The sequence below is a fragment of the Squalius cephalus genome (genome assembly GCF_949319135.1).
Source record: "Squalius cephalus genome assembly, chromosome: 19".
NCBI classification, from domain to species: domain Eukaryota; kingdom Metazoa; phylum Chordata; class Actinopteri; order Cypriniformes; family Leuciscidae; genus Squalius; species Squalius cephalus.
Genome location: NC_137140.1, coordinates 36,477,611 through 36,504,880, shown reverse-complemented (window position 1 = coordinate 36,504,880; position 27,270 = coordinate 36,477,611). Strand labels below are relative to the sequence as shown.

General features: G+C 43.2%; 1 protein-coding gene across 4 annotated transcripts in view; it reads left to right on the top strand.

Annotated features, from left to right (window-relative positions):
• The window catches only part of ryr2a (ryanodine receptor 2a (cardiac)), a 109,888-nt gene that overhangs the window by 75,033 nt on the left and 7,585 nt on the right, over positions 1-27,270 (top strand). For 2 of the 4 annotated variants that reach the window (XM_079850766.1, XM_079850763.1), the window contains 21 exons: positions 8,064-8,170; positions 8,243-8,294; positions 8,378-8,428; positions 9,567-9,666; positions 9,747-9,826; positions 11,042-11,118; positions 11,308-11,381; positions 13,146-13,163; positions 15,471-15,551; positions 16,710-16,798; positions 16,924-17,052; positions 17,130-17,234; positions 17,344-17,425; positions 18,453-19,759; positions 21,764-21,837; positions 21,939-22,083; positions 22,174-22,260; positions 23,097-23,321; positions 24,738-24,868; positions 26,668-26,710; positions 26,808-26,941. In XM_079850766.1, the coding sequence (XP_079706892.1) occupies positions 8,064-8,170; positions 8,243-8,294; positions 8,378-8,428; positions 9,567-9,666; positions 9,747-9,826; positions 11,042-11,118; positions 11,308-11,381; positions 13,146-13,163; positions 15,471-15,551; positions 16,710-16,798; positions 16,924-17,052; positions 17,130-17,234; positions 17,344-17,425; positions 18,453-19,759; positions 21,764-21,837; positions 21,939-22,083; positions 22,174-22,260; positions 23,097-23,321; positions 24,738-24,868; positions 26,668-26,710; positions 26,808-26,941 (3,191 nt within the window). The remainder of the gene's footprint in view (positions 1-8,063; positions 8,171-8,242; positions 8,295-8,377; positions 8,429-9,566; positions 9,667-9,746; positions 9,827-11,041; positions 11,119-11,307; positions 11,382-13,145; positions 13,164-15,470; positions 15,552-16,709; positions 16,799-16,923; positions 17,053-17,129; positions 17,235-17,343; positions 17,426-18,452; positions 19,760-21,763; positions 21,838-21,938; positions 22,084-22,173; positions 22,261-23,096; positions 23,322-24,737; positions 24,869-26,667; positions 26,711-26,807; positions 26,942-27,270) is intronic. The other 2 variants (XM_079850764.1, XM_079850765.1) reach the window with 2 other exon arrangements.

The following is a 27,270-nucleotide window of genomic DNA, read 5'->3' as shown; positions in this document are numbered from 1 at the left end:
GTGATGGACTGGCTGTTGGTCGTTGTGTTGTGTGTTCGCGTGTGATGGACTGGCTGTGCTGTTGGTCGTTGTGTTGTGTGTTCGCGTGTGATGGACTGGCTGTTGGTCGTTGTGTTGTGTGTTCGTGTGTGATGGACTGGCTGTGCTGTTGGTCGTTGTGTTGTGTGTTCGCGTGTGATGGACTGGCTGTTGGTCGTTGTGTTGTGTGTTCGTGTGTGATGGACTGGCTGTGCTGTTGGTCGTTGTGTTGTGTGTTCGTGTGTGATGGACTGGCTGTTGGTCGTTGTGTTGTGTGTTCGTGTGTGATGGACTGGCTGTGCTGTTGGTCGTTGTGTTGTGTGTTCGCGTGTGATGGACTGGTTGTTGGTCGTTGTGTTGTGTGTTCGTGTGTGATGGACTGGCTGTTGGTCGTTGTGTTGTGTGTTCGTGTGTGATGGACTGGCTGTGCTGTTGGTCGTTGTGTTGTGTGTTCGCGTGTGATGGACTGGCTGTGCTGTTGGTCGTTGTGTTGTGTGTTCGCGTGTGATGGACTGGTTGTTGGTCGTTGTGTTGTGTGTTCGTGTGTGATGGACTGGCTGTGCTGTTGGTCGTTGTGTTGTGTGTTCGTGTGTGATGGACTGGCTGTGCTGTTGGTCGTTGTGTTGTGTGTTCGTGTGTGATGGACTGGCTGTTGGTCGTTGTGTTGTGTGTTCGCGTGTGATGGACTGGTTGTTGGTCGTTGTGTTGTGTGTTCGTGTGTGATGGACTGGCTGTGCTGTTGGTCGTTGTGTTGTGTGTTCGCGTGTGATGGACTGGCTGTGCTGTTGGTCGTTGTGTTGTGTGTTCGCGTGTGATGGACTGGTTGTTGGTCGTTGTGTTGTGTGTTCGTGTGTGATGGACTGGCTGTTGGTCGTTGTGTTGTGTGTTCGTGTGTGATGGACTGGCTGTGCTGTTGGTCGTTGTGTTGTGTGTTCGCGTGTGATGGACTGGCTGTGCTGTTGGTCGTTGTGTTGTGTGTTCGCGTGTGATGGACTGGTTGTTGGTCGTTGTGTTGTGTGTTCGTGTGTGATGGACTGGCTGTTGGTCGTTGTGTTGTGTGTTCGCGTGTGATGGACTGGCTGTGCTGTTGGTCGTTGTGTTGTGTGTTCGCGTGTGATGGACTGGCTGTGCTGTTGGTCGTTGTGTTGTGTGTTCGCGTGTGATGGACTGGTTGTTGGTCGTTGTGTTGTGTGTTCGTGTGTGATGGACTGGCTGTTGGTCGTTGTGTTGTGTGTTCGTGTGTGATGGACTGGCTGTGCTGTTGGTCGTTGTGTTGTGTGTTCGTGTGTGATGGACTGGTTGTTGGTCGTTGTGTTGTGTGTTCGTGTGTGATGGACTGGCTGTGCTGTTGGTCGTTGTGTTGTGTGTTCGTGTGTGATGGACTGGCTGTGCTGTTGGTCGTTGTGTTGTGTGTTCGCGTGTGATGGACTGGCTGTTGGTCGTTGTGTTGTGTGTTCGTGTGTGATGGACTGGTTGTTGGTCGTTGTGTTGTGTGTTCGTGTGTGATGGACTGGTTGTTGGTCGTTGTGTTGTGTGTTCGCGTGTGATGGACTGGTTGTTGGTCGTTGTGTTGTGTGTTCGTGTGTGATGGACTGGCTGTTGGTCGTTGTGTTGTGTGTTCGTGTGTGATGGACTGGCTGTGCTGTTGGTCGTTGTGTTGTGTGTTCGTGTGTGATGGACTGGTTGTTGGTCGTTGTGTTGTGTGTTCGTGTGTGATGGACTGGCTGTGCTGTTGGTCGTTGTGTTGTGTGTTCGCGTGTGATGGACTGGCTGTTGGTCGTTGTGTTGTGTGTTCGTGTGTGATGGACTGGTTGTTGGTCGTTGTGTTGTGTGTTCGTGTGTGATGGACTGGCTGTTGGTCGTTGTGTTGTGTGTTCGCGTGTGATGGACTGGTTGTTGGTCGTTGTGTTGTGTGTTCGTGTGTGATGGACTGGCTGTGCTGTTGGTCGTTGTGTTGTGTGTTCGCGTGTGATGGACTGGTTGTTGGTCGTTGTGTTGTGTGTTCGTGTGTGATGGACTGGCTGTGCTGTTGGTCGTTGTGTTGTGTGTTCGTGTGTGATGGACTGGCTGTTGGTCGTTGTGTTGTGTGTTCGCGTGTGATGGACTGGTTGTTGGTCGTTGTGTTGTGTGTTCGTGTGTGATGGACTGGCTGTTGGTCGTTGTGTTGTGTGTTCGCGTGTGATGGACTGGTTGTTGGTCGTTGTGTTGTGTGTTCGTGTGTGATGGACTGGCTGTGCTGTTGGTCGTTGTGTTGTGTGTTCGTGTGTGATGGACTGGCTGTTGGTCGTTGTGTTGTGTGTTCGTGTGTGATGGACTGGCTGTTGGTCGTTGTGTTGTGTGTTCGCGTGTGATGGACTGGTTGTTGGTCGTTGTGTTGTGTGTTCGTGTGTGATGGACTGGCTGTGCTGTTGGTCGTTGTGTTGTGTGTTCGCGTGTGATGGACTGGCTGTTGGTCGTTGTGTTGTGTGTTCGTGTGTGATGGACTGGCTGTTGGTCGTTGTGTTGTGTGTTCGTGTGTGATGGACTGGCTGTTGGTCGTTGTGTTGTGTGTTCGTGTGTGATGGACTGGCTGTTGGTCGTTGTGTTGTGTGTTCGTGTGTGATGGACTGGCTGTTGGTCGTTGTGTTGTGTGTTCCCGTGTGATGGACTGGTTGTTGGTCGTAGTGTTGTGTGTTCGTGTGTGATGGACTGGCTGTTGGTCGTTGTGTTGTGTGTTCGCGTGTGATGGACTGGCTGTGCTGTTGGTCGTTGTGTTGTGTGTTCGTGTGTGATGGACTGGCTGTTGGTCGTTGTGTTGTGTGTTCGTGTGTGATGGACTGGCTGTTGGTCGTTGTGTTGTGTGTTCCCGTGTGATGGACTGGCTGTGCTGTTGGTCGTTGTGTTGTGTGTTCGTGTGTGATGGACTGGCTGTGCTGTTGGTCGTTGTGTTGTGTGTTCGTGTGTGATGGACTGGCTGTTGGTCGTTGTGTTGTGTGTTTGTGTGTGATGGACTGGTTGTTGGTCGTTGTGTTGTGTGTTTGTGTGTGATGGACTGGTTGTGCTGTTGGTCGTTGTGTTGTGTGTTCGTGTGTGATGGACTGGCTGTGCTGTTGGTCGTTGTGTTGTGTGTTTGCGTGTGATGGACTGGCTGTTGGTCGTTGTGTTGTGTGTTCGCGTGTGATGGACTGGTTGTTGGTCGTTGTGTTGTGTGTTCGCGTGTGATGGACTGGTTGTTGGTCGTTGTGTTGTGTGTTCGCGTGTGATGGACTGGTTGTTGGTCGTTGTGTTGTGTGTTCGTGTGTGATGGACTGGCTGTGCTGTTGGTCGTTGTGTTGTGTGTTTGCGTGTGATGGACTGGCTGTGCTGTTGGTCGTTGTGTTGTGTGTTCGTGTGTGATGGACTGGCTGTTGGTCGTTGTGTTGTGTGTTCGTGTGTGATGGACTGGCTGTTGGTCGTTGTGTTGTGTGTTCGTGTGTGATGGACTGGCTGTGCTGTTGGTCGTTGTGTTGTGTGTTCGCGTGTGATGGACTGGTTGTTGGTCGTTGTGTTGTGTGTTCGCGTGTGATGGACTGGTTGTTGGTCGTTGTGTTGTGTGTTCGTGTGTGATGGACTGGTTGTTGGTCGTTGTGTTGTGTGTTCGTGTGTGATGGACTGGCTGTGCTGTTGGTCGTTGTGTTGTGTGTTCGCGTGTGATGGACTGGTTGTTGGTCGTTGTGTTGTGTGTTCGTGTGTGATGGACTGGTTGTTGGTCGTTGTGTTGTGTGTTTGCGTGTGATGGACTGGCTGTGCTGTTGGTCGTTGTGTTGTGTGTTCGTGTGTGATGGACTGGCTGTTGGTCGTTGTGTTGTGTGTTCGCGTGTGATGGACTGGTTGTTGGTCGTTGTGTTGTGTGTTCGCGTGTGATGGACTGGTTGTTGGTCGTTGTGTTGTGTGTTCGTGTGTGATGGACTGGCTGTGCTGTTGGTCGTTGTGTTGTGTGTTCGCGTGTGATGGACTGGTTGTTGGTCGTTGTGTTGTGTGTTCGCGTGTGATGGACTGGTTGTTGGTCGTTGTGTTGTGTGTTCGTGTGTGATGGACTGGTTGTTGGTCGTTGTGTTGTGTGTTCGTGTGTGATGGACTGGCTGTTGGTCGTTGTGTTGTGTGTTCGTGTGTGATGGACTGGTTGTGCTGTTGGTCGTTGTGTTGTGTGTTCGTGTGTGATGGACTGGCTGTTGGTCGTTGTGTTGTGTGTTCCCGTGTGATGGACTGGCTGTTGGTCGTTGTGTTGTGTGTTCGTGTGTGATGGACTGGCTGTGCTGTTGGTCGTTGTGTTGTGTGTTTGCGTGTGATGGACTGGTTGTTGGTCGTAGTGTTGTGTGTTCGTGTGTGATGGACTGGCTGTTGGTCGTTGTGTTGTGTGTTCGCGTGTGATGGACTGGCTGTTGGTCGTTGTGTTGTGTGTTCGTGTGTGATGGACTGGCTGTGCTGTTGGTCGTTGTGTTGTGTGTTCGCGTGTGATGGACTGGCTGTTGGTCGTTGTGTTGTGTGTTCGTGTGTGATGGACTGGCTGTGCTGTTGGTCGTTGTGTTGTGTGTTTGCGTGTGATGGACTGGTTGTTGGTCGTAGTGTTGTGTGTTCGTGTGTGATGGACTGGCTGTTGGTCGTTGTGTTGTGTGTTCGCGTGTGATGGACTGGTTGTTGGTCGTTGTGTTGTGTGTTTGTGTGTGATGGACTGGTTGTTGGTCGTTGTGTTGTGTGTTTGTGTGTGATGGACTGGTTGTGCTGTTGGTCGTTGTGTTGTGTGTTCGTGTGTGATGGACTGGCTGTGCTGTTGGTCGTTGTGTTGTGTGTTCGTGTGTGATGGACTGGCTGTTGGTCGTTGTGTTGTGTGTTCGTGTGTGATGGACTGGTTGTTGGTCGTTGTGTTGTGTGTTTGTGTGTGATGGACTGGTTGTGCTGTTGGTCGTTGTGTTGTGTGTTCGTGTGTGATGGACTGGTTGTGCTGTTGGTCGTTGTGTTGTGTGTTCGCGTGTGATGGACTGGCTGTTGGTCGTTGTGTTGTGTGTTCGTGTGTGATGGACTGGCTGTGCTGTTGGTCGTTGTGTTGTGTGTTCGCGTGTGATGGACTGGCTGTTGGTCGTTGTGTTGTGTGTTCGTGTGTGATGGACTGGCTGTGCTGTTGGTCGTTGTGTTGTGTGTTTGCGTGTGATGGACTGGTTGTTGGTCGTAGTGTTGTGTGTTCGTGTGTGATGGACTGGCTGTTGGTCGTTGTGTTGTGTGTTCGCGTGTGATGGACTGGCTGTTGGTCGTTGTGTTGTGTGTTTGTGTGTGATGGACTGGTTGTTGGTCGTTGTGTTGTGTGTTTGTGTGTGATGGACTGGTTGTGCTGTTGGTCGTTGTGTTGTGTGTTCGTGTGTGATGGACTGGCTGTTGGTCGTTGTGTTGTGTGTTCGTGTGTGATGGACTGGCTGTGCTGTTGGTCGTTGTGTTGTGTGTTCGCGTGTGATGGACTGGTTGTTGGTCGTTGTGTTGTGTGTTCGCGTGTGATGGACTGGTTGTTGGTCGTTGTGTTGTGTGTTCGTGTGTGATGGACTGGCTGTGCTGTTGGTCGTTGTGTTGTGTGTTTGCGTGTGATGGACTGGCTGTTGGTCGTTGTGTTGTGTGTTCGCGTGTGATGGACTGGTTGTTGGTCGTTGTGTTGTGTGTTCGCGTGTGATGGACTGGTTGTTGGTCGTTGTGTTGTGTGTTCGTGTGTGATGGACTGGTTGTTGGTCGTTGTGTTGTGTGTTCGTGTGTGATGGACTGGCTGTTGGTCGTTGTGTTGTGTGTTCGTGTGTGATGGACTGGTTGTGCTGTTGGTCGTTGTGTTGTGTGTTCGTGTGTGATGGACTGGCTGTTGGTCGTTGTGTTGTGTGTTCCCGTGTGATGGACTGGCTGTGCTGTTGGTCGTTGTGTTGTGTGTTCGTGTGTGATGGACTGGCTGTTGGTCGTTGTGTTGTGTGTTCGTGTGTGATGGACTGGTTGTGCTGTTGGTCGTTGTGTTGTGTGTTCGTGTGTGATGGACTGGCTGTTGGTCGTTGTGTTGTGTGTTCGTGTGTGATGGACTGGTTGTGCTGTTGGTCGTTGTGTTGTGTGTTCGTGTGTGATGGACTGGCTGTTGGTCGTTGTGTTGTGTGTTCCCGTGTGTGATGGACTGGCTGTGCTGTTGGTCGTTGTGTTGTGTGTTCGTGTGTGATGGACTGGCTGTTGGTCGTTGTGTTGTGTGTTCGTGTGTGATGGACTGGCTGTGCTGTTGGTCGTTGTGTTGTGTGTTTGCGTGTGATGGACTGGCTGTGCTGTTGGTCGTTGTGTTGTGTGTTTGCGTGTGATGGACTGGCTGTTGGTCGTTGTGTTGTGTGTTCGCGTGTGATGGACTGGTTGTTGGTCGTTGTGTTGTGTGTTCGCGTGTGATGGACTGGCTGTGCTGTTGGTCGTTGTGTTGTGTGTTCGCGTGTGATGGACTGGCTGTGCTGTTGGTCGTTGTGTTGTGTGTTTGCGTGTGATGGACTGGTTGTTGGTCGTAGTGTTGTGTGTTCGTGTGTGATGGACTGGTTGTTGGTCGTTGTGTTGTGTGTTCGTGTGTGATGGACTGGCTGTGCTGTTGGTCGTTGTGTTGTGTGTTCGCGTGTGATGGACTGGCTGTGCTGTTGGTCGTTGTGTTGTGTGTTCGCGTGTGATGGACTGGCTGTGCTGTTGGTCGTTGTGTTGTGTGTTTGCGTGTGATGGACTGGTTGTTGGTCGTAGTGTTGTGTGTTCGTGTGTGATGGACTGGCTGTTGGTCGTTGTGTTGTGTGTTCGTGTGTGATGGACTGGCTGTGCTGTTGGTCGTTGTGTTGTGTGTTTGCGTGTGATGGACTGGCTGTTGGTCGTTGTGTTGTGTGTTCGCGTGTGATGGACTGGTTGTTGGTCGTTGTGTTGTGTGTTCGCGTGTGATGGACTGGCTGTGCTGTTGGTCGTTGTGTTGTGTGTTCGCGTGTGATGGACTGGCTGTGCTGTTGGTCGTTGTGTTGTGTGTTTGCGTGTGATGGACTGGTTGTTGGTCGTAGTGTTGTGTGTTCGTGTGTGATGGACTGGTTGTTGGTCGTTGTGTTGTGTGTTCGTGTGTGATGGACTGGCTGTGCTGTTGGTCGTTGTGTTGTGTGTTTGCGTGTGATGGACTGGTTGTTGGTCGTAGTGTTGTGTGTTCGTGTGTGATGGACTGGTTGTTGGTCGTTGTGTTGTGTGTTCGTGTGTGATGGACTGGCTGTGCTGTTGGTCGTTGTGTTGTGTGTTCGCGTGTGATGGACTGGCTGTGCTGTTGGTCGTTGTGTTGTGTGTTCGTGTGTGATGGACTGGCTGTGCTGTTGGTCGTTGTGTTGTGTGTTTGCGTGTGATGGACTGGTTGTTGGTCGTTGTGTTGTGTGTTCGTGTGTGATGGACTGGCTGTGCTGTTGGTCGTTGTGTTGTGTGTTCGCGTGTGATGGACTGGCTGTGCTGTTGGTCGTTGTGTTGTGTGTTCGTGTGTGATGGACTGGCTGTGCTGTTGGTCGTTGTGTTGTGTGTTTGCGTGTGATGGACTGGTTGTTGGTCGTTGTGTTGTGTGTTCGCGTGTGATGGACTGGTTGTTGGTCGTTGTGTTGTGTGTTCGTGTGTGATGGACTGGCTGTGCTGTTGGTCGTTGTGTTGTGTGTTCGCGTGTGATGGACTGGCTGTGCTGTTGGTCGTTGTGTTGTGTGTTCGCGTGTGATGGACTGGCTGTGCTGTTGGTCGTTGTGTTGTGTGTTCGTGTGTGATGGACTGGCTGTGCTGTTGGTCGTTGTGTTGTGTGTTTGCGTGTGATGGACTGGTTGTTGGTCGTTGTGTTGTGTGTTCGCGTGTGATGGACTGGTTGTTGGTCGTTGTGTTGTGTGTTCGTGTGTGATGGACTGGCTGTGCTGTTGGTCGTTGTGTTGTGTGTTTGCGTGTGATGGACTGGTTGTTGGTCGTAGTGTTGTGTGTTCCCGTGTGATGGACTGGTTGTTGGTCGTTGTGTTGTGTGTTCGCGTGTCTGAGGCTGTTTGGTGTTTCAGAAACCAGGCGGAGAGGAGCCGTCAGAGGAGGACGAGATGATCAAACACATCGACCCGTTACACCAGCTCATACAACTCTTCAGCAGAACCGCGCTGACCGAGAAATGGTGGGTTTCCTTTCTCATATTAATATACAGTCCAAACCACTATGATTGGCTCATGCCACATCCCTCTTACAGTAAACTAGAGGAGGATCATCTCTACATGGCGTACGCTGATATCATGGCCAAGGTAAGACTAGTCCAGAACTGCTCTGAAGAACTTCATAAGTGCTTCTGCTCAGATTAATGTGCCGTTTGATGAACCACTCACAGAGCTGTCATGATGAAGAGGAAGAGGATGAGGAGGAGGTGAAGAGTTTTGAGGTACGTGTCCGAATGTGCAACACTTTCTGAAGGCCGATCCTGTTCAAATCACACGACCCATAATCCCAAAATCCCACGACCCAATAATCAGGTGGAATATTAGCTGAGGGAGACCAACTGAAAGGTGGTTCCAGCTGGTCTTAGCTGGTTTAAACCAAGCGGCAACCTTCCCGCCTCTCTGTTGAATCAACACTGAAGTGAGTTAAACTGCAGTTCCTCCACTGGCCACTAGAGACCGGCTGCAGAAGAGACTCAATCCCATAAACCCCCATGTTAAAATGCCCAACTTTACAGCAGAAAAACACATGTTTACAGTCTGGTGCAAAAAGTGGTTTTGGTCTATATCACTAATGTTGCCCTTCATGACGACTGTGAGGACGGTGAGTTTTTTATAACTCATCCATTTCAATTATATTAAGCCTTAAAGTTGTGCATAATTAAGGGCGTGGCCACTTGAGTGACAGGTGGATTGCCGCTGATGTCACTACTAGCCGTTTGTCTGCTGTGTGTTAGCGTCACGTCACCTCAGCTAATCCGCCTCGCCGCACATTGTCGTTTATCTGGGAGTGACGCGCGGCCAAGATGGCGACGGCCGGCTCCGCCCACTCTGAGCTTCAGAAACACTACGAGTGACGTCACACACACTACACCCAGTGTTTTACACAGTCTATGGTTTGAACAGATCTCCCAGCCTGCCTAAAGCCCAAAACCCCTTTAAAACCAGCAGACTTGACCAGCTAAAACCAGCAGACCACTTCATGCTGTCGTTTCAGTGGCACTGTGTGATTTAAAGTTTAGAAAGTTTGGGGAAATATTCCTCAGTTGGAGCTTTAATGGTTTATTGTGTATTGAGCACTAGTCGCATGGTTTCTGTGTGTTCACGTTCCAGTTAGTGAAATTACTAATGCATTAGCTAACATGAACATTTATTTAAAGCATTCATTAATCTTCATCAATGTTATTTCATTGTTCATGACAATGCCTTAACTAATGCAACTTTTGATTCTAATAATGTACATGGTAACACTTTACAATAAGGTTGTATGTTGTATCACTACATATGATTGACTTGATCTGTTTTCCGCTATGGAGCTTCACCAGTGAGCTTGTGTTCTGCCTCTTTCCCGTCGGTCTGCAGGAGAAAGAGATGGAGAAGCAGAAGCTGCTGTATCAGCAGGCCAGACTCCACGACCGCGGCGCCGCAGAGATGGTTCTGCAGACCATCAGCGCCAGCAAAGGTCAGAAACTATCCTCAGAAACCCTCAGCTGGTCATGTGTTCTGTGATCAGGGGCTGATGGGAGTGTGTCTGTTGTGCAGGAGAGATGGGGCCGATGGTGGCCTCCACGCTCAAGCTGGGAATCGCCATACTCAACGGGGGAAACTCCACAGTCCAGCAGGTCAACAGTTTTACATCATTTTGTGGCGATTGGTCGGTGTGGGATTTGCCCCGCCCCTCCTCCACTGTGATTGGACGGCTGGGTGGGAAGCGACAGTGATGAGCTCAAAACTTTAACGTTTCTCGACTCTCGACGTCCAGAAAAAAACGTCAATGTGAAATATTTCATTTCATTTATTCATTTCATTTATTCATTTGTATAGCACATTTAATGCAACAGCTGTTGCCCAAAGTGCTTCACAATCACTAAAAACACAAAAATACAGAGTACAGAGAGAGAAAGAAATAAAAGTAAAAAAATACAAATTAAACGCACAAAAACATAGACAAGGTAATGATCAAGTAGACGCTCAGCTCCTCGTCACGCCGCTCCCGATGAAGACAACTGAAACATTACGCTGGCCTTGATGGACACACGACCTAATTATAGTTGTGAAGTAATACATTTTTTAAACCATTTGCAAACAAGATTATTTCTCTGATCCCATTGGCAGATATTTGTTCCTGTTTTAAACACAAATTCACTTTATTTTGATAGAATATCTTCCGTCATTTTGCTTCTCCAGTAAATGCATCTTGATTTAAAGTCCCCTGTGGTGACAATCCAGCTTTTAATGTAGTTTATGTGTCTATGTGGTGTTTTTAATCTGCTTTAAGACAAACCATGTGTAAATTCATAAGTCGACAGCATTGCTGAGTATTTTCTCGTCACAAACTACCTTGTAACCAATCAGATCAACGTGTGATCGTCAACCAGTGGATCTCTGAGCTGAGTGAGTGGAGGCGGGGCTCATTTGCATATTCATAGAACCGCGCATACTAATGAGGCAAGGGTGTCGAGTTACATTCAAGATATTTTAAGGCATGAATACTTTTTTTTTTGCAAGGAAAAAACATTTAAATTTGTAATTTTGGTGATCAAAGATGAGTTTTAAGCGATACATTTATTGATTACAGGGGGACTTTAAGAATGTTTAGATATTTGTGCTGGAAAACAAGGCAGAAATACTGAGGAAGAACATCATATTTTGCAGTGTATCTGCTACCATGGTTTGTTTCAGCTTAGTTTAGTTTGCATGATATACCATAAATACAATAAAAAAGTACATTCATATTTATGCAACTTGGTGTAAGCTGAACTTCAGAGGTGCGTCACAGGATCCCTTGGTTCTTGCAGCTCTGGTCTGATGTGTTCGATCTGCTTTTTGTTGTGCAGAAAATGCTGGACTACCTGAAAGACAAGCGGGACGTTGGGTTTTTCCAGAGTCTGGCGGGACTCATGCAGTCATGCAGGTACGACACACATATAACAGTGACTGATATAGTCCATACGACAGACTGTCTCGATGCAGACGTCCTCAAATAAGAGACGCATTTAAATTCTCCACAGAAGACAATATCCAGATCAGTTCAGTTCAATAACCATGTCGATGTTGCTAAATTCATGAGTTGTGAAGTCTGTGCTGGATGTTTGTGCTCCAGTGTTCTGGATCTGAACGCGTTTGAGAGGCAGAATAAAGCGGAAGGTCTCGGGATGGTGACGGAGGAAGGATCAGGTATGACTGATATGAACACAAACACCTGATTTATGATCAATAACTATGATTACAGCTTGATCTGTGTCATTCTGTCATGTGATATAATGGGTAATTTTTTCAAGCATGAAATCGTCATGTTCATTCCACCATTTTTCTGTTCATTTAGTTGAGTTATTGATCTTAAAATACAGTAATGCTACTTTTGTGTTGAAGATGTCTCTGTCAAACTGAATTATTTTATCCTTTTCTTTATGTTTGTGTTCGAGTGTATGATGACGATGAATGTTTGATATGGTCTTCAGACGTTTGGAAGCAGAAATGCTCAGACTTGAGAAACAAGAGCACTCAACAGTGTGTGTGAGACACTCACCCTACCCTAACATGTGCTCATGTCTCCTGTATCATGTGACCATTTTAAGTGAACTGAAAATTATTTTCAAACCTCATTTCATAAGTCTCAAAGCATGAATTTTATATTCCTTGAGTTCTTTTTCAGGTTTCTTTATGTTTGCTGTGTTGTAACATGACTTTTAAAGGGATAGTTCACCCGAAAATGAACATTCTGTCGTTTACTCGCCGTCACGTGACTCACGTCTCTCCAAACCAGCAAGAGTTTCTGTCTTCAGTGGAACACAAAAAAGATCTTGCTCACATAGTCTGCTTTTATTTGATCAAAAATACAGTAAAACAGTGAAATAATATTAAAATGTAAATCAGCAGTTTTCTATGTGAATATATAGTAAAGTGTCATTTATTCCTGTGATCAAAGCTGAATGTTCAGCATCATTACTCCAGTCTTCAGTGTCACATGATCCTTCAGAAATCACTCTAATATGATGATTTATGATTATTATCAATGCTGAAAACAGTTCATATTTTTATGGAAACCGTCATATATCGTTTTTTCAGGATTTGCTTAAGAATAGAAAGTTCAAAAGAACAGCATTTATTTGAAATAGAATCTGTTGTAACATTATAAATGTCTTTACTGTCACTTTTGATTAATTAAATGCGTCCTTGAAGAATAAAAGTATTGTAATGACCCCAAACATTTGAACGGTTCTAAATGTATATGAGACCAAAAAGGACATAAAATTATCTGATTAAAATATCATTATAGTGTTTAGAGCTCAACAGAATCGTTTTCTTTCACTGTAAACGAGGATCATGAATATTGTGCGCATCATGTTCATGTTCCACTGATTAAAGAAGGTCCTGCAGGTTTGAACTGAAACGAGCGTCAGAAGGTTCATGTTCGTCTGCACTATTCCTTTAACCTGCACAAGTGTTTCTCTCTCTCTCTCTCTCTGATTCTTTATTTCTCTCTGAATTTCGCCTTTATTTCTCATTATTCCCTCTCTAAGCAGTTCTGCACTTTACTCACTCAGGTTTGGATTCAATCAGCCTCATTTCTGCTAAAGTCAGACACGCTTTCATCAAACCTGTAAGTTAAGGTGAACACTTGTGGCTGTGTATTAAACTAGTCCTAACCAGGCGCCGTCGATTGCTCGGTTTCTGTCTCTGCCTCTCATTGGTCCTCGTGTAACGGTGCGTTCTGATTGGCTGTGATCAGTGCGGACAGATGTCCCGGTTGTCACGCCTGGTTAGACTCGTGTTCGTGTTAAATCGCACCGTGTGATTGTTCAGAATGGTGCTGATTGAATCCAAAGTCAACAACGACTGACCTTGTGACCTGTATGACCTCTCACTTTTTTCTTTCCTTTTTTTTCTTCTTCTTCTTCTTTTTTTGGGTTAACGCACCTTCGTCTTCCCCTTTCTCAGTCATCACTCATGAGCGTGGTAATTATGCCTTCTGCCGTTTCGCTGTGGTTTCGCTGTGTGTGACCCTGAGCCCAACACCTTCCCTCTGCCCTGCGTTACCTGTCACAAGCCCCGCCCCCGCCGGAGCGCAGGCCAATCACGCGCTGGCTTTGCTCTCAGGTTTCTGCTCTGTTCTGTTAGAGACACCGACACTCGTTCTGACCGATAACGGAAAACGGCATCGTTCACATGTAAAGCTAGCTCATATTTCAGGGTGTTTCTTCAACTATGAGCACATTTGAGAAATTAAACTTTTTTACATTTATTTTATTTGTCTACTAAGTGTCCAGCGGTGGAGAATGCTGTCGGATCCATCACATCTCAAAATCAGCATTTATTCTCTGGTGGAAATGCCATTTTAAATATTTTTAGAATAAAATGACTGACATTTCTGTCTTAGGCTAACTTAGCTAGTAGCTAGCATTTTATATAGCTTAAATAAAATGAAAATGTTTTGACACTATTCACATTTTTTGACAGAATTCAAGCTTGATTGGAAAGGAAGAAATCTTCGATCTTATCTGCTTAGATTGTGATTATAGAGGAATATTTGGATTATTTTAAAAGAATATTCTTTTATTATTTTAGAGGAATATTTATTTTGTTTTGGAGTAATGTTATTTTTTTATTATATTAAGAGGGATATTTTATTATTTTAGAGCATTTTTATTGTTTTAGAGAATTTTATTTAAATACTTAAATAATTTTTATTATTTTTGCAGAATTTTGTTTTATTATTTAAAGGACTATTTATTATTATTTAAGAGGAATAATTCTTATAATTTTAGGGTAATATTTGTATTGTTTTATGGGTCGTGATAAGGGTAAAATCTACACACGGCATCTGAAGAGTAGTTAAAGTAAAGGATGTGTGTGCGACCTCAGTGGCAGTAGTTGCAGAAACACCCGTAGATCGTCTCAGCCTATCAGAAGCAGCCGTGCGTCTCTGTGGGCGGAGCTGTCGTCTGTAAGCTCCTCCCCCTCCTGCTCTCAGTGGCGCAGCGGCTGGGTGTTTGGTTAGGAGTGTGTGTGTGTGTGTGTGTGTGTGTGTGTGTCTCTGTGGTGTGTTGTGGTCTGAGAGGATGATGATGATGATGATGATGATGAAGGTGGTCTCTCCTCCTCTTCCTCACTGATGGTCTGAGATGTTCAGTCGCTGTCGTGTGCTGTCGTTCCTGCTGTTTCTTCCCCTGTCCTTCTTTGTTTCTGGTCAGGCTGTTTCTGTTATTTTCTGTTTCTGGAGATCAGTGTCGTGTTTTCTATCGTATCATCCATCTGCATTTCTGTTGACTGGTTTCGTCATCCGTTCAGTTCGGCGTTTTAGTGCTGGTGGGAATGATGGACCAGAGGAAGTCTAACCAAACCACAGATAACTGATATTTCATATTGTGTATTTACATGTATTCTTATCACAATGTGTAGTAAATGCAGTGGTGTCATTTTGTATCTGCATGCTGCATTCAGAGTTATTTGTAATAATCCCAGCGTGGAGTTTCTGGTTGGTCCTCACACTGACGCTCAGCTGAAAGTGCGCTTGTCCTGCGATCTGAAACACGTAAAACGCTTCTTTCATCTCACACATTTGCTCTGTTACAAACCCCAAACTGAGCGTTCTGCATGGACAGCAAGACTTTACCACTTTTCATCATTATTCAGTGAGGAATGAATTATAATTATATAAATAACGAACATTTCCTATGGCTTTCTGAGGTTGCATTATCTGTGAACGACATGCATTTTTATTTTAGAGGAAAATTTGTATTATTTTACAATATTTTTCAAGATGCAATGCTAAAAAAAAACACAATAATGCCATCTTCCTTTCATCTTATCATGCTGTCTATGTAGGGAGCTCACTCGGTTTGGGAACAGAACCCCTCAGATACTCAACTGAAGGAAAGTTCAAGCACTTTCAGGTCGGCGTGTGAGAACAACATTTCTGTGTTTCTGGAGGTTATTCTATAGTTGTGAACTGGTGTTTGGAGCACAGCTGCTCTTCCTCAAACATGTTCCTCATGCTCTCTGTCTGCAGACGTCTCAGGGGTCAGGTGACACCGTCAGATCTCTCGTGTCGTTCATATCGAGGGATACCAGCAGAAAATAACCATAATATATTGTTATTGCATTCGTGTCATCCTCTGCGATGACTTCACAGTAATAAACAGGAGAATCACTGATGCAAACATGATCTGACCCGTGACCTCTGACCCCAGACGTCTGCGGACCCGAGCTCATACGCAGTCAGTGTGTTCACACGGCTCTAACGTGTGACTCTGCTGCGCGCAGGTGAAAAGGTCATGCAAGATGACGAGTTCACCTGTGACCTCTTCCGCTTCCTCCAGCTGCTGTGTGAGGGACACAACTCAGGTGCGTCTCACCTGTGCACTGTGTAGTGTGTGTGTGTGTGTGTGTGTGTGTGTAGTGTGTGTGTAGTGTGCTTCAAATATGATCATCCTCAAGCATCCTCCAGTTTCAAAGGCAACAATATATTTTCATTTATAAAGACCAAATTAATACAGTGAAAAGTTAATATTATAAAAAAAACGTGTATAATATTATTTGGACAATATTACGTTTCTATTATGTTACGTCTGCATTTTTTTTCTACTCTCCATTCTACTATACTGTTCAGAAGTATTTTTTTTTTATAAATAAAATTTAATATATCTGTTTTAATCATTTTGTTTATTTTATGTCTAATTTATTATTTATTTATTTTAATATTATTTATTTAAAATTAAATTATACTGTATTTTTATTTTAATCTAATATTTTTGTTTATTTATTATTTATGTACATCAATATTTTATTTATTTTAATCAATTTATTCATTTTAATCAAATTTTTTACAAAATTATTTATTTAAATCATTTTTATTTAAGTCACATTTATTTATTTAAATCAAATGTATTTGTTTATTTACATAAAACTTTGGTTATTTTCCAAAAAAATTTGGTTTTATTTATTTACTTAATTATTTATGTACTTAAATTGTATCAATTTATTTGAATCAAATGTATATTATTTAAATCATGTTTAATGTTTTATTTTAATCAAATGTTTTTTTGTTTTTTTTGCATCAAATTTTATTTCATCAAATCATCAATTTATTAATTTTAATTTAATATTTATTTATTTTATTTTAAATACATTTTTATTAATTCATTTTAATACATTTTAAATTTTAATCAAATGTTAGTTTTTATACAGTTTTTTAACCAGACCCCTAGCCCTCTGTTTGAAAACTCCTGCTGTAAACAATAGTGAACATTTTACTTTCATAATATGATGTGTTTCTGAGTCAAAAAAAGGATTATGAAAAAATATAGAGCAAGATTTTGTGCGTCAGGAATTGATTAGATCAATAAAGGTAGATGTTATATAGTTACTAGTAACCACATTTACAGTGATTTGGTGACCTACAGTTATTATCCACGAGCCTCATTACGTCCCTCATGCACAGTATGATGTCGCTTTGCCTTTCTAGAGAACGGTTAATGACAAAAATTGTGTGTCGTGCATCAGATTTTCAGAACTACCTGCGAACGCAGACGGGTAACAACACAACGGTCAACATCATCATATCTACGGTGGATTACCTGCTCAGAGTCCAGGTGAGCGCTTCCTCCGTGAACACCATCACGCTCCGCTAACACACATCTGACACACGCGTGTGTGTGTGTGTGTGTGTGTGTGTGTGTGTGTGTGTGTGTGTGTGTGTGTGTTCTCTCGTCCTCAGGAGTCCATCAGCGATTTCTACTGGTACTATTCTGGGAAAGACGTCATCGATGAACAAGGCCAACGGAATTTCTCCAAAGCAATCAATGTAGCCAAACAAGTCTTCAACACTCTCACAGAGTACATTCAGGTACGGCCGATCTCCTGATTTCCACGATGTGGACGGACTCGTGGAACAGCTTAATAATGCCCAGTGTGTGTTTTCAGGGCCCTTGCACAGGGAATCAGCAGAGCCTCGCTCACAGTCGCCTGTGGGACGCGGTTGTCGGGTTCCTGCACGTTTTTGCACATATGCAGATGAAGCTGTCTCAGGTAAACATCTACACTGATGCTCTATAAACCCTCTTGAAATGAGAGACCTTGACACGCAGAACCCCGGTTATCCCCTGGTTTACTTACTGTGATATGATTTATGCTGCAGGATTCAAGCCAAATCGAGCTGTTGAAGGAGCTCATGGATCTGCAGAAGGACATGGTTGTGATGCTCTTGTCCATGTTGGAGGGTCAGTTCACATTGTTTGATTGAATGATTAGTTAGTAATGTTCCCGACCAGGGGTGCGTTTCCCAAAAGCATCGTCAGCCAATTATGGTCTCAAGTTTTAAGTGTTATCAGAAGTTCGACGATTCGGTATTCCCGAAACCGTAGTTCTAACGAACATTAGCAAACAGCATTGCAGAGTTGTGTGTTTGTGAACGACAGCGTCGATCTGTGGTTAGAAGCAGTTTCTTGTTTGCATGTGGACTCAATAAATCCTGATCTTGAGCCAAATAAGCAAGCTGACATTCAGTACAACCTACATCTTTTATTTAGAATACATACAAATGTCATTTACATCTTTTTGTTTGTCAAGAGATTTAAAGCGTAGTTCTTGAAGAGTGCGCATGTGTGAACGAGCTCTAGTGTAAGAACGAGCCTATGATTGAATCTGTAAATAAAGCAAAATGAGAAATAGTCCTCAGATGCATGTCCATAATTTATAGCAAAACATCTAGCGTTAATTTGATCTCAAACAGATTCATTAACAGTAGTCATTACTCCACCACCTGCGTGACATCATTAACCAACGTGTTTGAACGACCAATTTGCGACAGTACGGTTTCGGGAAACAGTCGTGACTAGCTAGTTGATTTCTTCAACGATCTGTCGTACTATAGTAGTGAAGCAGCGAGTTATGGCGTTATACTGGAAACACATCCCCGTTTAGTTCCTGTCTCTATGAAGCCCCTCCTTCTGAAAAGCACACTGTGCTCTGATTGGTCGGATGGAGCAGTGTGTTGTGATTGGTCGGGCACTTTGAGTGTGTTTGGGAAATGTCCCGCCCCTTACCATAACCGCCAGTTTAACACACTACTGACTAACTCAACCAGGCCCCGCCCCTTTATTCTGCGTATGAATTATTTAAATAAGGGCCTGGTCCGAAATATTGTGACGTGTTTGTTCTATCGTACTATGATAGTGAGTTACGGCGTTGTACGGGAAACACACCCCAGGAAGATAAATTACCCTAATCATCTTCCCTTCATTTTAGGAAACGTTGTGAATGGCACCATTGGAAAGCAGATGGTGGACATGTTGGTGGAGTCCTCAAACAACGTGGAGATGATTCTGAAGTTCTTCGACATGTTCCTCAAACTGAAAGATCTGACGTCGTCGGATGCCTTCAAAGAGTACGACCCCGATGGCAAAGGCGTCATCTCCAAGAGGGATTTCCACAAGGCCATGGAGAGCCATAAACATTACACCCAATCCGAGACAGAATTCCTGCTCTCCTGTGCGGAAACGGATGAAAACGAGCTCTTGGACTATGAAGAGTTCGTCGAACGCTTCCACGAGCCGGCGAAGGACATCGGCTTCAACGTTGCCGTTCTCTTAACCAATCTCTCAGAGCACATGCCTCACGATTCTCGCCTCCAGACCTTCCTAGAGTTGGCCGAGAGCGTGCTGAACTATTTCCAGCCGTACCTGGGCCGAATCGAGATCATGGGCAGCGCTAAGCGCATCGAACGCGTGTACTTCGAGATTAGCGAGTCCAGTCGCACCCAATGGGAGAAGCCACAGGTCAAGGAATCCAAACGCCAGTTCATCTTCGACGTGGTGAACGAAGGTGGTGAGAAGGAGAAAATGGAGCTCTTTGTGAATTTCTGCGAAGACACGATCTTCGAGATGCAGTTAGCGGCGCAGATGTCCGACGCCGCCGAGCGCTTGGCTAGCAAAGAAGACAGCGAGAGGGAGAAACCCGAGGAGGAGAGTCCCGAGATGGGCTTCTTCTCCGTCACCACCGTGCGAACGGCTCTCTTCGCTCTACGGTACAACGTGATGCTCCTGATGAAGGTGCTGTCCATGAAGAGCCTCAAGAAGCAGGTGAAGAAAGCCAAGAAGATGACGGTGAAGGACATGGTGACCACGCTAGTGTCCTTCTATTGGAGCGTTCTGCTGGGTTTGCTGCACTTCGCCTTCAGCGTCGCTCGAGGATTCTTCAGGATCACGTATAACAGTTTCCTCGGAGGGAGTCTGGTGGAGAACGCCAAGACCATGAAGGTCTCGGAGCTCCTGGCCAACATGCCCGACCCGACTCAAGACGACGTGAGGGGAGAGATGGAGGAGGGCGAGAAGAAGCACATCGATAAAACCTCCCCCGAGGAAGACCTGGCCGATCTGACCGCGGCCACAGACGACACCGACGTCCTCTCCGATATATTCGGCCTTGATCTGAAGAGAGAGGGAGGGCAGTATAAACTCATGCCTCACAATCCAAACGCCAGCATCACGGATATGCTCAGTACGCCCGTCCCACAGCCACACACTCCCTCGCCTGAGCTCCGCAGACGACTCCAGGTAACGCTTTTAATGGGGTTAGTGCATAAATGGGTCACCAAGTAAGACATGTTCCTGGATCAACATATATTATTGATCCTGAAACAACATTCTTGTCTGAAAACATTTCCTAACCAGGGCTTGACATGTAACCGTTTCAATGGTGTTAGTGCATAAATGGGTCGCAGGGATTTTCCCAAGTAAGACATGTTCCTGGATCAGCATATTTATTGAACAGACGCACGTGTTTATTTGAGCTCTTCCGTCAGTGAAACACCACACTACAGCCTGTAAAACATTGAAATAAATATCAGTAAAAATTGGTAACCTAAATAATAGAAGAAAGTTACATATTATTTTAAAACATTCATTTTATATTTCCCGACAAATATGCGTCATATATCTACTGCTCTACGCTTTGAGAGGGATGTGGGACAGTCATTCTCTTTTCCAATCTCCTCATATTTTCTGCTGATGTTCCAAGCAACTGACCCTTGTTGTAAAAGGTCTGAAGAGCTAATCTTATCTTCTGCGGCTATGTTTGATTTTGTCCTGCCAGAGCAAAACTAAAATCCCAAGCGTGTGTGAAATGCGTTATACAAATAAACTTAACATGTCTTACCGTAACAGGCACAAACTGCGTTAAATAGAATTTGATGTGCAAGCAAAAAGGTATCAGGCCTATTATATTCACATTTTACTGTGGTAAAGTAGAAAAAACACTGTAGGACAAATTAAAAGTGAACCAAAGGAAGAAACGCTTATTATCCCCTACGAAAATGGGCAAGACTTGAGTGAAGATTTGGAAAAAGAAGCAAGATATTCCATGTCCAAGGAAACCACAGTCGTTTCACCTTTGTCCAATTCTTGAGAAGTATCAACTCCTAAATTTTAAAAATCTTACATTTTTAAAAAATAGCTGTCTTATTTATAAATCTATGAATGGAATCGCCCCATCACCCCTGGGGGATTTTATTAAAAAGAGAAATAGCGAGACTAGGACTAGATCATTTACCCGGGGGGATTGTGAAGTACCATTTAGAAAATCTTCGTTTGCACAAAATGTCCTCGCTATTAAAGGCTGCACAAATTGGAACAGTATGCCAATGGAAATTAGAGATAGCCCCACTTTTGTTTCATTTAAGAAACATCTTAAAAAATGGCTGAATAACAATCAAAAATGTAATCATTAAGTATGAAGTTAAAATTTGATAGGTAGTTTTATTTATATATTTATAATAAGCACTTTGGGATGTCTATGCACAGGCATTTATGCACTTTAAATAAATATTACAATAAGTACTCTATAAGGTATAGAAACTTTTAATGTTTTTTAGCTCTATATGTATATTTGTTGAGATGTATATTGTTTGTTTTTTGGTTTGTATTTGTCTATGTTTGGGACTACGGATGGAAATTAGCATTGTGCTAAATCCGGCGTATTTACGTTCAACTTTGATTGTATGTTCATGAATATGCACTGTCCCATTTAAATAAATAAATTCAATTCAATTCAATGTCCAAGGAAATATTGTTCAATTTAAAATAATCGGGTGACCAGATCGCAAAACATAATACAAAGCCGACAATGGCTCACGTGACGGACCTCTCTTTCGGCACGAATCCAAATGTTTCCATGGCTGGAATGTAACATTTAATTGCTAACCTATTATTTCTTTTGTAAACAAAGCTTTGTGCTTCACTCGTGTCATAATATTAGTGTAAAACAGCATTCACGTTCAAAAAATGTGTTTTGGCGGACCAGTGATGCGGTTGTCAAGTTTACCGGCACTGTCCTTAACCCAATCCCAACCTCTACACCTAACCCTAACCCTAACCCTGGTTTTAAACTTGACATACACTATAAACCGGTCCCTCAAATCTGATTGGTTGATGGAAATGTTGTTCCACAAAGATGTTGATCCAGGAACATCTGTGAATCACAATCACCGTTTGTCGCAGATCCGCATCAGTAATGACATGTTTCTGTTGGGTTATTAACTCGTTCGCTGTTGGTTCTGTCAGACAAAGGGCTCTTCATCCTCGACTGACAACAATGAAGTTGTGGAGGAGACCAAATCAGTGCCTGAGAAAGCCGAGTAAGTCTTGCTGACATGCAAATGTGTTTGTTGAGGCCGACAGTGTTTGTGTCGTCATCATAATATTTGCAATCTGAGTTCTGATTCGTCCCCTTTCTAAGAAGGGAAAATGGTGAGAAAGCACAAAAGAAGAAGGAGGAAGCGGTGAAGCGTAAGGTGAGACTGCACTACTCCAGAGCCGATGAGCCTGATCTGCAGGAGTCAGCCTTCTGGAAGAAGATCATCGCTTACCAACGCAAGCTGCTGGTCAGAGCCCTGAGATCTCCTGTTTGTGTCCCATAATGCCATGCAAGAGGAAGTGTGCTTGACACGGTGTCTCTGTCTCTTCTCCTGCAGAACTATTTTGCACGAAACTTCTACAACATGAGAATGTTGGCTTTGTTTGTGGCCTTTGCAATCAACTTCATTCTGCTGTTTTACAAGGTAATTCGCACTACTTTCGACATTCATCATCACAAATTATTTGCAGTGTTTTCTCCGCTGTAATGTTTGTATATCTGTGCCCGGTTGCATAAAGCACCTTAAGTGTAATTTTCCCTTAAGAACACCCTTAGGTTTCCCTTAAACTTAAGAGTGTTGCAAAAAATAACTCTTCAGTGTTACTTAAGGGTTTCTTTAGGGGAAACGTCATACACCCTAAGAATTTCCCTGAAGTATCTATTTTCCCTTTAAGTAATCTCTTAAAAAACGATAAGTGTTGCATAAAGCCCCTTAACCGTCATTTTCCTAAGTATGCAAAACTTCACCTTAAGTGTTATACGGAGTGAGCCGGTTTGATCCAAGTCTTCTAACGAGATGCGATCGGCCGCTTTATATGATAAACAAATTTTAATTTGCCGTTTTTTCACATATAAACACATAAAGCACATCTTATATGGTTACCGGGAGCTCAAAGTGTGTGCGACACGCGCAAGAACAAACCTCAAGCATTTGCGCTTCCGGCACAGCCTAAATCATATCGATTACTTTTATGTCTTTCAATAAATGGACAGAAATGATGAGCGAATATTAGAAATATCTTTATTTGTTTCTAAATATGAATGAAAGTCTTATGGGTTTAGACCGACATGAGGGTGAGTATGATGACAGAATTTTCAATTTTGAGTTAACTATCAACTTAGCAGTTTCCCTTACCCAAGAGAACCGTTTAAGGGATTAAATGCAACACTCTTCAGTCATTCCCTTAGCTGAGGGGAAATCATGGCTGAAGTCTCATACATGCAAGCCGGCCCTGAGCTTTAGTTTGGTCCCTGGTGAAGGTGTCCACGTCGTCGGCCCTGAGCGAGGGTAAGGAGGTGTTGTTCAGCGGGTCCTCAGACACCAGCGTTCGGTGGAACCCCCTGGACGGCTCCGGCTCCCGGCCCGTCGCTGTGCACTTCGTGCTGGAGGAGAGCAGCGGATACATGGAGCCCACCCTGCGCATCTTAGCCGTCCTGCACACCGTCATCTCCTTCTTCTGCATCATCGGCTACTACTGCTTAAAGGTGCAGTGTGTGATTTTTATCTAGTGGTGAGGTTGTGAACTGCACTCAACAGAAGTTACGGTGGCCGACAGGAAGTGATGTCATCATCTGAGACAGCAGAGAGTAGCCAGTTAAACGATGAGGTTTCTTTACAAACATAAATGAAGAAAATAGGTTTACCTGATTATTCAGTAAAACGATGTTATTGCGAATACTATTGTTACTTGTTCATCATTGTGTCAGTGTTTTATTCTCTGACTTCAGCGAGCTTCTTTACACGAAGAGCAACATAGTGACGAAACGGGTTTGTCCATTTAGGGCCACCATAGAAACATGTCGATGTAAGGAGACCCGCGGTGTGTGTAGAGAGAAATGGCTCATTCTAAGCTAATAAAAACAGTTCATTAAGTAAGGTCTTTATATACCACTGAAAATTTTTATTGTTTATGATATTGCATTCCTGTCAACAGATCCTCCTAAATATTACACAATGCATCTTTAAAGGTGTGAGACAGCGGATCAGTGCTTCTCCACCGCTTCAGAAAACAGATTTTACAGAACCAGAATTATTTACTCTATGAATGTAAACTAAAACATCATCAAACCTAAATGCTGAAATTTATTTACTCATTAATGGTTTCTAAATTGATAGTTTCATGCTCACAGCAGCCAATAATTCACTTAAGAATAGGGATGCACGATATATATCAGCCACCATATCAGTATCGGACGATATATGATAAATTATAATGTTATCGTTATCGGCCCAATAAGAAAATTTGGATGATATTTAAAGCCGATGAATAATGTATTATTTCCTTCAGCTGAGACACTTCAGATGCGCACTGTTCCACTGTTGCTTGAAATATGATTGAAATCACTTCAAGAAAGGAAAATACAGTTCAGTGCAACATTTGCAGGTCATATCGGCTGCATAAAATTATAATAAGAACATTATAATTGTGTTTGGAACGTGGATTTTAAGGATGAGACTTGTTTTTGTAATCAGGCTCTCAAAATTTATATAAAAATTTGGATTTAGATTTATCGGCCAATATATCGGTTATCGGCTTTCAAATATAAAGAATAATCAGTTATTGGTATTGGCCAAAACTTTACCTAAAACCCATTGTGTGTGCACCAGAATATTGTAGAGTTTGACAGATAACATGACCAAAAAAAACAACACTGGTCTTAAAAGTGTTTTAAACTCTGATATTATTCTCCCAAGGCACATTTTAGGTGAACTTTCATTAATTCTAATGAAATCCAGTTACTGAAACAATAAACCCTCCAGATTTACATAACCGATGAAATGCCCAGCAGTATCAGTCTAATAGCGTTTTAATAAACGCTCCAATTATTATTTCTGAAATGCCTTTAATAGAAAACAGAGCTGTGATGATTCATATGGCTCATATTGTGTTTCTCCTCCAGGTTCCTCTGGTGATCTTCAAGCGAGAGAAGGAGGTGGCCAGAAAGCTGGAGTTTGACGGTCTCTACATCACTGAACAGCCTTCAGAAGACGATATTAAAGGCCAGTGGGACCGGCTGGTCATCAACACACAGTGAGTGACAGACCAGGCTCATGTTCTCAACACAACTGCTTTCAGTGGAGGGCGGTCATTATGACGAGAGAAATGTCATTGCATCACTTTACAGAACAACAAAACATGACGTGACATGTTAGTCAGTTAGTTAGGTAGTTAGTTAATTGGTTTGTTATCTGGTTGGTTAGTTAGTCAGTTAATTAGTTAGTTAGTTAATTAATTAGTTAATTCGTTTGTTATCTGGTTGGTTAGTTAGTTAGTTAGTTAGTTAGTTAGTCAGTTAATTAGTTAGTTAGTTAATTAGTTAGTTTTTGGTTTGGTAGTTAGTTAGTTAGTTAGTCAGTTAATTAGTTAGTTAGTTAATTAATTAGTTAATTAGTTTGTTTTTTGGTTTGGTAGTTAGTTATTCAATTAGTTAGTTAGTTAGTTAGTTAATTAAATAGTCAGTTAAGTAGTTAGTCAGTCAGTCAGTTAGTTAGTAATTTAGTTAGTCAGTTAGTCAGTCAGTTAAGTAGTTAGTTAGTTAGTCAGTTAAGTAGTTAGTTAGTCAGTTAGTTAGTCAGTCAGTTAGTAATTTAGTTAGTCAGTTAGTCAGTCAGTTAAGTAGTTAGTCAGTCAGTCAGTCAGTTAGTCAGTTAGTAATTTAGTTAGTCAGTCAGTTAGTCAGTCAGTCAGTCAGTCAGTCAGTTAGTTAGTCAGTCAATAAGTTAGTCAGTTAGTTAGTAGTTAGTTAGTTAGTCAGTCAGTCAGTTAGTTAGTTAGTTAAATAGTCAGTTAAGTAGTTAGTCAGTCAGTTAGTCAGTCAGTCAGTCAGTCAGTCAGTCAGTCAGTCAGTTAGTTAGTCAGTCAATAAGTTAGTCAGTTAGTTAGTAGTTAGTTAGTTAGTCAGTCAGTCAGTTAGTTAGTTAGTTAAATAGTCAGTTAAGTAGTTAGTCAGTCAGTTAGTCAGTCAGTCAGTCAGTCAGTCAGTCAGTCAGTTAGTTAGTTAGATAGTTAGTTAAATAGACAGTTAAGTAGTTAGTCAGTTAGTCAGTCAGTCAGTCAGTTAGTTAGTCAGTTAGTTAGTAATTTAGTTAGTTAGTCAGTCAGTCAGTCAGTCAGTTAGTTAGTCAGTTAGTTAGTCAGTCAATCAGTTAGTCAGTTAGTTAGTTAGTTAGTTAGTCAGTTAGTCAGTCAGTTAGTTAGTTAGTTAGTTAGTTAGTTAGTTAGTTAGTAGTTAGTCAGTCAGTCAGTTAGTTAGTTAGTTAGTTAGTTAGTTAGTCAGTTAGTTCTGTTTCAGTCAGAAAACAGAAAACCCGGATGGAATCACAGGATCGAAACCGGAATCTTTAGGCACAATCGGAAAATTTCTTACGATTCCTAACCCTATTAGTAATACAGTAAATGTGCATTCTATTTTTGATTTTACAGTAAGGAGATATAATTTTTATTTAAATATAATTACATTAATTAAATCACGTTTTTTCAAATGGAGGTTTGTGAGATTGTGATAGAAATGCTAATGCTGTATTAAATAAAAATCTAAAAAAGTCAAATATAAAATGTAAAAAATTATACATATAATAATAAATCTAAACAAGGTTCATTAAAAGAAAAAGTTTATAAAATGGAATAAAAGGTTTAGCAGAATTTTTTACGGATCTCGAATGAAACATTCAGTTGTTTGTCATATTGAGGTGTTTAGATGAAGAACATTAATATTTCAAGGGTTAAAAAGCTTCAGGATAATGAGTTTAAATGTCAGTCCTCTCTGCTTTTGTGTCATGAGGATCTTTGTGGTTTATGACTCTAATGATGATTTCATCTCTGTCTCTCAGGTCCTTCCCAAACAATTACTGGGATAAATTTGTGAAGCGGAAGGTGAGTTTGGAGATGTTTGCACAGATACACAGACACGCTCATTTATTCTGAAAGATAAACGACTCTTATAAGAACCGTGTGTGTGTGTGTTGTGTAGGTGATGGATAAGTATGGAGAGTTTTATGGACATGATCGGATCAGTGAACTGCTCGGGATGGATAAAGCCGCGCTGGACTTCAGTGACGCTCACGGGAAAAAGAAACCAAAGAGAGACAGTTCACTGTCCGCAGTGTGAGTGTGTGTTTGACCGTTCTGAACGCCGTAACTCGCTTCAATACCATAGTACGATGGATCGTTGAAGAAATCAACTTGAGAGTCTCGACTGTTTTCCGAAACCGTACTGTCACAAATTGGTCGTTCAGAGACGTTGGTTAATGATGTCAGGAGGTGTTGGAGTAATGACTACTGTTAATGAATCTGTTTGAGATTGAATTAATGTGAGATGTTTTGCTATAAATTACAGACATGCATCTGAGGACTATTTCTCATTTTTCGCTTCTAACCACAGGCCGAGATCTGTCGTTCCAAACACACACCTCTGCGATGCCGTTTGCGAATGT